The 9,801-nt window shown below is 38.8% G+C and overlaps 2 protein-coding genes across 3 annotated transcripts in view; both read right to left on the reverse strand.

Annotated features, from left to right (window-relative positions):
• The window catches only part of LOC144052347 (cilia- and flagella-associated protein 337-like), a 30,230-nt gene extending 29,158 nt beyond the window's left edge, over positions 1–1,072 (reverse strand). Inside the window, exon 1 of the mRNA XM_077566316.1 lies at positions 977–1,072. The gene's annotated coding sequence lies outside the window, so the exon portion shown is untranslated. The remainder of the gene's footprint in view (positions 1–976) is intronic.
• A 1,162-nt stretch (positions 1,073–2,234) lies between these two features.
• On the reverse strand, positions 2,235–9,447 carry pdcd10a (programmed cell death 10a). 2 transcript variants are annotated; one of them, XM_077566971.1, is made up of 8 exons: positions 9,308–9,447; positions 7,437–7,598; positions 6,519–6,572; positions 6,295–6,412; positions 5,765–5,891; positions 3,725–3,803; positions 3,555–3,637; positions 2,235–3,147 (listed from the first exon to the last, which is right to left on the reverse strand). In XM_077566971.1, the coding sequence occupies exons 2-8, from the start codon at positions 7,512–7,514 to the stop codon at positions 3,066–3,068; spliced, it is 621 nt and encodes a 206-aa protein (XP_077423097.1). In that variant the 5' UTR covers positions 7,515–7,598; positions 9,308–9,447; the 3' UTR covers positions 2,235–3,065. The 2 variants fall into 2 exon arrangements, with proteins under 2 accessions (XP_077423097.1, XP_077423096.1); XM_077566970.1 differs by lacking the exon at positions 9,308–9,447 and adding an exon at positions 9,055–9,301.
• Positions 9,448–9,801: the final 354 nt, after the last annotated feature.

Below are 9,801 nucleotides of genomic sequence, written 5' to 3' on the forward strand. Positions count from 1 at the left end.
CGGCACGGTAGCTAATAGTGCGGTTTTACAGTAGGTACAGTCACTTTTTGCTACTGTAGGTTTGTACGCAGTGTAAAATTGCCCTGTATCACATTGAGCTATTAAGCTGGAATCCTGGTCCTCAAGCACCACTGGCCTACTTTCCCACCTATTACAGCACTTAACACTGACACCGGATTAAATTGTAGGCCGGTCTCTTGGGGTAAAATAGAGGATAATAATATCACCGTCAGCCCACCAGGTATCTTCCCCTATTCCAGATGGCCAGTCCAGCCCTGTACTCAAGAATACGTGGACATGGTCACAAGTGACGGGGATCAAACCCACAACCTATGGGCTGGGAGATGACCATTCTACCACTGATCCATGCCATCCATCATGGTAATAGGCAAAAGAAGTAGGCACGTTTGTTGAATTCGTTTTTCAGAACCATTAAAAAAAAGTATTGGGCAAAATGGCTATTAGACTAACAATATGGAATTTATTCAAAAGAACAGAGTAGTCCGGTGGTTCCTGCGTCAGTGCCGCAATACCTCAAGGGCAGAGGAGACCCAAGTGGATTGCTCCGATCCTATACTTGATATAACAGTACTTGCTAACAAGTCTTATTTGCTGTTCATGCAAACATTGGCCACCATCTTGGAAACATATTTCCATCAATATTTGGAGACAAAACATATTGGTAACTTTACATATTTATACCTCTAACCGATTCTACTCTTCTCAATTGGAAGGATTTCTACAAGATTTCAGAATGCACTTGTGGTAAATGTCCATTTATCCAGACGAACATTAGGTAGGGTGTTAACTTTAGAATAGATGAAAAATTAGAATCTAAATTTGTCCAACTACCGTGTAAAAAGTTGAACATGTATGCCAAGACAACTGTAACATGCATAAACTAAATTTTTGTTAAGTTGCTTTTAACCAATACATTTTAAAGGAAGAGATGGACACTCATTCATACTTAACTTACCAAGTCATCCAACGTCTGAGAGTGAGTTCCTGAACAATCTTAGAAAATCTCAGAAAAGACACACTGCTGTTTTTCAAATGTATCTTTGAGTCTTCAAACCCCGCGTGTGGATTTGTCTGATTCCAGGAGTACAAACTTTTAACCTAGCGACAATCAACACAAACAACCCAGGATGTGGCCAACACCCACAAAGCGTTAACTTGCCAGACGTACAGTGGCGACACACACACACACACACACACACACACACAATTCTGTTCTTTTATTAGGCCTACTTGCCAAAGACCCATGCAAGTTTCCTGGCAACCAAGGAGTCAAAAAGAATTGCATTTGTTAGACCTGGCCCTATCGTATGCTTCTAAGACAAAGCGTGTTCATTCACGGATTACGCACTCGAGACAATGATCGGAGCAACAGCAACACACTAAAATACAAAACACGGATCCAACATTTTTACAATATTGACAATAATAGCAAGAACCTCCTCGGCTTACACACACACACACACATACTTTATTGGTGCCAGGCAAATGCCTGTGAGAGGTTTACCGTGGTCAAGAGTCAAGACCGAGAACATTTCTTGGGTTTTGGTAAAGGAAAAGCATATTTCCAAAAGACTAGTAACGGCTCATTCAATACAGATATCACCTCTTCCGCTCCTTTCCTTCTGCCTCAGTGACCACAATCAGTTCGCGTGTGCGACTTAATGGCCTGGAATAACTTGAATTAGCCGATTACAGCGGTCGTCAACGGTGACAGGATCAGAAAATTAGGTCTCAGCAATTTCAATAATAAAGCTTTCAAAATTAACGCTTTCACAATTGGATTACAGCACTGCATGTAAGAGCCAGCGCACAGCTCAAAATAGCCCCGCGCAAATCCACCATGGAAAATCCACTATTATACAGGGAGAAGAATGAAGGTGCCGCAATGGGGAAACATGCGTCCGGATCCTGGTACTGTACGGGAGGAGAAGGAGAAGGGAAGGACAGTGGCGAGGAAGCGAAGTACTTTTGTCACGCACAAAGGTTTACTTTGGAAACTCTTTCTCCAACTCTTTGACTCTTAACAGTTGGAAGAATAGTTGTGCTTTTAGGTTTTTGTGAGATGTTCCTTTCATCATGACTTTCATTGAGAGAAATAATACATTCCTGTAAACAAATGTTTTTGGTTGCTCCTCAAAAAATTTTAACATACAGCTTTTGTTTTGTTCATACACAGGGCTTCAAATTGGGACGCGACAAAAGAGGAATGAATGTACAGCAAAATGTCAAGTCAGTTTATTCATTGAACAAAAGAAGTTGACCAAAGTGCTTTTGCGGGCGATAAAATAACATAGGCTAGTATTTTTTTTAGTAGTGATAGACATATGAAGCTTCATGAAGCACTTGCGATATTGTTTGATTCTTGGTTTCAAGATGCAACTTCCATTGCATCTTGAAATCAAGAGTGCCATCTAGTGGAGTCAAAAATATCACAAGTGCTTTATTATGCTTCATTTTCCCATCATTTTTAGCATCATTGGACAGTGCATGAATGAAAAATGTAATAAAATAAGGCAGTGTACAAGTGAATAAGAAATAATGATAAGTAGACAAATCACTTGCCATCTCAAAGAGCGGACAGAAATGAATCCAGTGTGCAGAATTTCTTACAAAAAGGCGACGAGAGAATGTCTCTTTCAGGCAATGAAAAGTAGAGCTTTGAGATTTTCTCTGTAATTAATAGGAAATGTCTCTGTGGTCAAAACCAGTTACCACGGCACTATGAATTATAGATGAACGACAAGGCCCAGCAGTGTCCACCACTTTCTTACGTCGGTGTGAGGGAATAACATCCAAGGGATGTGTACTTGACTTTTTGGTAAGACCTCAATTGACTACCACTTTTTTTGCATTATTCTTTACAAGAAATCCATGAAGAGAGACATATTTTCTCAAGATCGCAGGAGGTAAAAATGCTATGCTAAGCAATAAAAGTACAGCAATAAAAGAGCTAAATAAAATTGCGACATCAACAATGTTCTGCTTCAAACTACCTGCTCCCCTCCCAATCCTCGGCTGTGTTGTGGTTGCTTCATCTCCGGCTTCTATGTGGCCGTCTTGAAGGCCTCCAGTATCATGTTGGTTTGGTGGGTGAGCCGATTGGCGCTGACAAACACGTTGAGCACTCTGGGAGCGACCATGACAAAAAGACAAGGACACGCGTGTCTGTCATCATGCAAAGAAACCATGGCAACAATATTGATCCAGGAAACACTTTGATCTGCCTGGAAGGGAGAATGTCAGGCTTCAGAGAAAACAAGCCAGCGTGAATCCACTGGAAATGGGTCAAAGGAATTATTCAGGAAGGGCGGATTGAATAGAAAGCGAGACTGTGATCAAACGACAAGCATTTTACGTGGCGGCGACAGCTTGTGTGTACGTGCTGACAGCCGCAACTCTTAAATGACGGGAGGTGCGCGAGGGGAAAAAAGGATGCTCGGACTTGATACGCGGGTGAGGATCGCGGCGGACCAAAGCCATGAATAATTGTTATAAGTCCTAACACAGCAAATAGACACGAAGCAGCGTCTTACTTTCCGTCTTTGAAGAAGGTTTTGAGAGCGTCGCTGAAACTCTTGGAGTATTTCACAAAGTCTTTCTTCTGCTGTTCCAGGGCCTAACACACACAACCTTTTTTTAGCTCTGCTTGTTTCAAAGGAGGCTTGTGGGAAAAGTCATTTTCCTCATCTTTATCTATACTTACGTGTCTGTATTGATACTGGTACCTCCTGAAGATGGTGTTAACAATGTCTAGCAACTCTTTTATGGCACTGGCAATGTCTCTGGAGGACACACAAACACCCGCATGTAAAGGAGGGATAACAATCCATTTGAAAATCTCTTTGTTCTCGAGCCAAAATTACTCTTCTTTCATCCAGATCACTACTTGCTTTTCTTGCCTAACCCCCCCCCCCCCCCCCAATCAGATTTGTTTCCATACACAACTATGATTTCTTTAATAACAGTTTGCCTTGAATTTATTTTATTTATAAGCTATTCACTGGGTCAGCAACTTAAGGAGTGAGTCAGTAAGAGAGTTAAATTAAATGAAAATATCAGTAAAGAATGCCAAAAAACTGCAAATGTGTATGTGTAATATAGTATTTAGACCATATTAAGAGGAAAATGTCTGGATCCAATGTCAAATGTTGAAATAAATAGTAATTTTACTCAAACATCCAACCTGCAGGGGAGGGAAAATAATGATGCTGTGTGACAAAACGCCCTCTGGATACATTGCTTTTGGAATTAGTAATAGAAACTTTAAACACAATTATCTTCAATGAGCTGCTTTGCATAAAAAAATACACATTTACTTGCTAAACCAGAGTTGCTTCCACACATCCACTGTGATATCTGGAAATGTGTGGAGAGACAAACCAATATGACCAAATTGCAAACACCTTGTCTCCTGCATGAAAGAGAGAAAAAAAAGTAGAACTACTATAGTAGAAAACTCTCAGATGGAACAGTTTAAAAAATTTAAAATTAAAAAATAAACTCTTCCAGGATACTTTTTGTTCCCATAGAAAGTAAAAATAGAATTAATTCGCTACAGGATCAAACTAGTGTTGAAGCTTCATGAAGCACTTGCAATATTTTTTTACAATATTTTTTGAGGGAGCTCTTGGTTTAAAGATAAAGGCTAGTGCAATGGAAAGGGATTACATTTCCACTGCATCTTTAAACCAAGAGTGCCATCTAGAGGAATAACAAAAATATCACAAGTGGTTCATGAAGCTTCATTTGTCCATCACTAGGAGCAGAAAGAAGACTTAGTCTTATTGTATCTGCCCCGTTTCTCCCCAGAGTTCATTTACAAGGTAAAGTAATTAAAATAAAATAAAAACATAAACAATAACAATAACAGCAAAATAAATAAAATAATAATAACTTTAATAAAATAAAATTGTGACAGCTAATCAGAGACAAAGATGTTGACCACTGTTAACCTGCCTACTGCCTGAAGACAGTTGGGATAGGCTCCATCACACTCGTGAACCTAGTGAGGATAAGTAGTTCAGAAAATAGTTGGATGGGTAATTTCCTGCAGCACACCTGATATTCTCTAACCCCCATAGTGGTTGGAAATCACTATAGCTCTCTCTCATAAACTGAGGATACCTTGTATAAATGTGGTTCAAACTTTTGTGCTAATTCAAAGATGTACTTTTGACCAAAAAAGTTGATTAAATTCAACATTTTCAAACCGGAGCAGCAGCATTAGCTATTGCGCAATTCGTTTTTGGCAATACTGTGTCAAAACATTACACTTATTTCCAGCATATAGGGCGGATCATGATTTACAAATTCACCTACAGTGGAACCTTGGTATACAAATTTTTTTTTTACAAGAAAAATACTTAAGTTCATGTGCTATTTTTACTTCACACGTCTTCAGTCTGGGGCACTTTTTCAAAATCACATCACCTGTAAGCCTTTCATTTTTAATGGTAATACTGAAAGACGAGTTTGAAATCATATACTGTATTGGAATCATAGTTTGTTACATTTACAATTTAAACTATTAATGCAGTCAATTCTAAACTTTTGGATAGGCCTATTACTCAGTTTTTTTGCCATTCGCGGCAGACCTCTGTCCCCATCCCCCGCAAATAGCTGGAATTACCACACTTTTCAATTCTTATTTTAAAAAAAGAAATTAGAAAGTAACATTTGTATTAGATGGTAAAAGTTCTACAGTTAATCACACACACACACACAAGCGATTTATCTGTCTCACTTGATGGTCTGCAGGAAGCCCACTCTGTCATTGATCTCATCAGGTATGGTGCTGAGGATGTGTTTTAGAGCGTGGGCTCTCTCATTCAACTCCTGGAACCCTGGCTCCTGTCTCTCAATTCGGAACTCTGACAAAACAGATTGGCACAATAACAAAAAGGTTCCCTCGACTTCACAGTGATGGGCACAATAGCACACGTTTAACTTATCAATGGCATGCAGAAAGCAGTGAGAATGTAAACTATATCCTGAAAAGACTAATAAGAGAAGCTTTTCAATAAGTTTAAAACTAATGATAAGTGTGTGTATGTGAATGTATTCACTGCTACAATAAATCACTGTGCCCTGCACAAGGGACTGAATTACAGGCAAGAAGGGTTGGAAGGAATGTTAGAGGAGTTGATTTGTGGAGAAACAGTGCCTCCTAGTGGACAGTTTAAGTACTAGTCACTCCACACTCCAGCAGACAACAAGCACGCTGGACAAGTGTTCTCTCATTGTGGTGTTGGTGATGCGAGCACTTTAGCTTACCTTTCACATCGGCAGCAGCCATGCGAAGTAGACACTCATTATAATTGATTTTCTGGTTCTTCTTTTCTAGTAGTTTCAGCACAAATCCCTCAGTCACGCCAGGGTTCTCCTCCTCTGCCTTAAGATGGTGATAGTGAAGAATAGTGTTTAAAAATATATATATATAAAATATGTAAATCAATTCCATGAAATGTGAATATTGTTAATACAATTCTAAAAATTACCTTTACAAAGGCTGCACGCAATGTCTGTGCTGCTGACAGGTTGACTTTCTCCAACTGCAATTCATCACAAAACCGCACATTCATCTTGGCTATTTATAGCTGAAAAATAATTCTGCAGTCAGATATTAGATGTATTAAAGGGGGCACTGCTTCTATGGTTACAACTAGTTAAGGCTTTTACAATACAAAGAAAGACAGAAAAAGCAAAACACTATCCTGGCAGAGTTGTAAATCATTTCAGCAATATTCATTGGAATACAGTACAAAGACAATACATTTAATGTTCAAACTTTTATAAAAAAAAATTCAAATATTCTCTCATTTTGAATTTGATGCCTGCAACACATTCCAAAATACGACGTGCAAAAAGTGGCACTGAGTTAACTCCTGATGATTTTAAAATCCTCTTACACTCAGCAGCCACAATAACAACAACACCTGCACTCTCTAATAAGCTCAAAAGTAATGCAAGAACTGCATCAATAAATCAAGTACTATCACAACGCAAAGCATATTTTAATATTTATTTAACAACTCAATCTTGGAATTATCTTTGTAAATTGGGACCTCAGAAGATGTTGCAGGTTTACTTAAAAAAGTGTCCAAATCATAAAAAATAATGACTCCCTAAGCTCTTAGAGCCTCATTAAACATCAGACGGGCAGACATCTTAGGAGCCTTTAAATCTCTTTTTAAAACACTCATTTATAAAGAGAATTTGTAATAATGCAGTTGGATATTAAGGTCTTATGTAGTTTTATCATTTTATCCGACTTGAGTGGAGGGTTATAACTCTGCGTTGTTTTTTTACTTTATAATGCTTAAGTTTTGTTGAATGTTTTGTAGAGGAATATATAATTTAGGTGAAGTTTTATTCTGTGCAGAATCAAACAGAAAAAGTGGACTGTCCCTCCATACCTGGTCAAAGACAGGGTACATCACGGTGTACAGAGCCATGACAGAAGTGGTGCTGACTTCTCTCCTTAAGTCGCCCATGGTCACCGTCGACCAATTACGGGACCTTCGGGTACGTGCCTGTCCACCAATACCACCTTCCCCGTGTTCAATCTCTCCTACACACTGACAACATGGGAACAGAACAAAATTCAAAAAAGTCAAATAAAGGAGTGAACAAGAAGGGAGATGCCATTTTTGTGTGTAAGCAAGTCGTGTAGTCTAGCAGTAAAAAAAAAAAACAAAGCAGAGAATTTATTTTAAAGTTGTGTACTTGTAAGGTACTCAGTTGAGGGCAGACCTCAGCCAATGCCCAAAGATTCAAAACATGTTGGTCTGACAATGATTTGAGTTGTTCAACTGAAAAAAAATGATAGAAGTTCTGGCAAAAATTATTATGTACTTTTTGGCGTATTACAGACTCTTACCTCACACATTTTGCCCATGATGGATGACGTATTAAGTGTGTAATAACTTAACATTATATTTTTTGGTTGATGTTTAGTGTTGCGATCTTTCTGCCTTACCTCTGTGAAGTTGGTTTGAGCTCAGCTCTCACTTAGTGGTGATGGGAATGTAAATGTGATTGATTATGTCTAGCTCTATATGTGCCTCGTAATTGACTGGTGACCAGTCCAGGGCGGATAGTCAACCTTTATACCTAATCAACTGGGATAGCTCCAACTGCGCGCAACACTAAAAAGTAGACAATGGTTGGATTTGGATGAATATTGAAGCAGTTGTTTGTAGAAGTAATTTCAAGTAGTACTACAATACATTAAACTAAGACGTGCAAATTATTTTTCTCTCTCGTGCTGCAAAATAATGTAAACACAATATCAGAAACAGCTTTAAGTATAGCACAGCAAGTTCTATCTAATGATTGTACAGTACTATAGTGCGTCTCTTCATAAGGGTTGCGGCGGGTGAGCTGCACTCTATCCCAGCTGACTTTAGTTCCAATTTTGACATATAGATTGAAGTCAATTATTGTACTGTGCTCTTTAGTTCAGAGATTAATAGAAGACACAGTAAATAGTGCTGAAGCTTGGGTGTCATTGCATCTTCCTGCAAGTGAATGTTATCTTTCATGTACTATTGTTTATTTGACTGATGTTTGGAATAATTTAAATCTGGGGAAAACCACAAATAGAAGAGGTAATCGTTGCCGTGCAAATCACCAAGATATAAATTCCCCAAACATTAATATTGCAGCCATAAAATTTTAAATCATTCTCATGCAAAATGGTAAAAAAAATAGTTAGTCACTCAAGTTCTCAGTGGTTCAAATTAACTACATTTTTTATGATGTGGGTTCTTTCGTTTTCCAAAAGGGACACATTGAGACTGTTAGAGTACGTTTTGTGGCTGCTCCTCAAAGTACAAAACTTGCAACGTTTCACTTGGGTGTGGTTGTGGATAAAACTGAACACCTAAAGTGACACATGATTCCGGAACAAAGCCAACGATTAAATCATATACCGAGAAATAATGAATTAAAAGGCGTGGACAAAAATAAGTGACATTTTCTTGCTGTTGTGGTCGTAAAACCTGTTTGTGTGTGGCTTATTTTTGGACTCACCTCTGTAATGTCCATCCAGAAAAGTACAGTACTGTATAGACATTTTCAAATAAAGTCTCGCGTCATTACATGTTTAACACTTAGATAGGTAGCCAAAAAGGCGATTCATAACGTTGAATAACATTTGCTCTGCTGTCAAGAGATTAGCAGTTTTAGCAGGTGATTCAAAAGTCAGTATTCGGACGGTTTACGCATCACCGACGAGTAATAAGCAAATTTGACAGGAACCGGGAAGATAATACAAGACACGAACCAGTTGAAGCTTTGACCAACTGTATTGCACCTCCTTTCTGACTTCTGCGTCGGCAAGTTTGTTGCTTGGCAAATCTGTAGAGCTGGGGAGGGCGATGTAGGCAGTTGAGCTGGTCGAAAGTGCAACGGGTTGTAGTTCTCTCGGTCGGTCTCTTCGCTTCCGTACAAATGCATTCAACCACTGCAGGACTACAATTCCCAAGCAACGGCTAAAAGCGGAAATGGTAACACTTCCGCAAACGAGGGGTAGTCTCGTATTCAACAACAGCGCAAAACACGTTTTTATTGAGTGATTTATGTGTTTTTTTAAAGAAAGAAAAACAAAAGAAAACAAAATAAATAAAAATAAGATCATTTATTTTAGGCCATTTATTAGCGTCGAAGGAAATCGTAGGTCGCAATAGGTCAAGATAGTTCCCTCTCCGCCCAACTGTTGCTTCCGCCCAATGGAGCGACAATTTATATTAACGCTTTCGGACTGCGGTTTTGGTCAAT

Source organism: Vanacampus margaritifer, chromosome 5 (genome assembly GCF_051991255.1).
Source record: "Vanacampus margaritifer isolate UIUO_Vmar chromosome 5, RoL_Vmar_1.0, whole genome shotgun sequence".
In the NCBI taxonomy this organism is placed as follows: domain Eukaryota; kingdom Metazoa; phylum Chordata; class Actinopteri; order Syngnathiformes; family Syngnathidae; genus Vanacampus; species Vanacampus margaritifer.

Excerpts from the sequence above, each read along its gene's own strand:
- pdcd10a (XM_077566970.1), bottom strand. Across the intron at positions 3,804-5,764 it reads GGCTTCCTGCAGACCATCAA|AGACATTGCCAGTGCCATAA; the intron begins GTGAGACAGATA and ends TGTGTCCTCCAG. Across the intron at positions 3,638-3,724 it reads ACCAGTATCAATACAGACAC|GCCCTGGAACAGCAGAAGAA; the intron begins GTAAGTATAGAT and ends TGTGTGTGTTAG.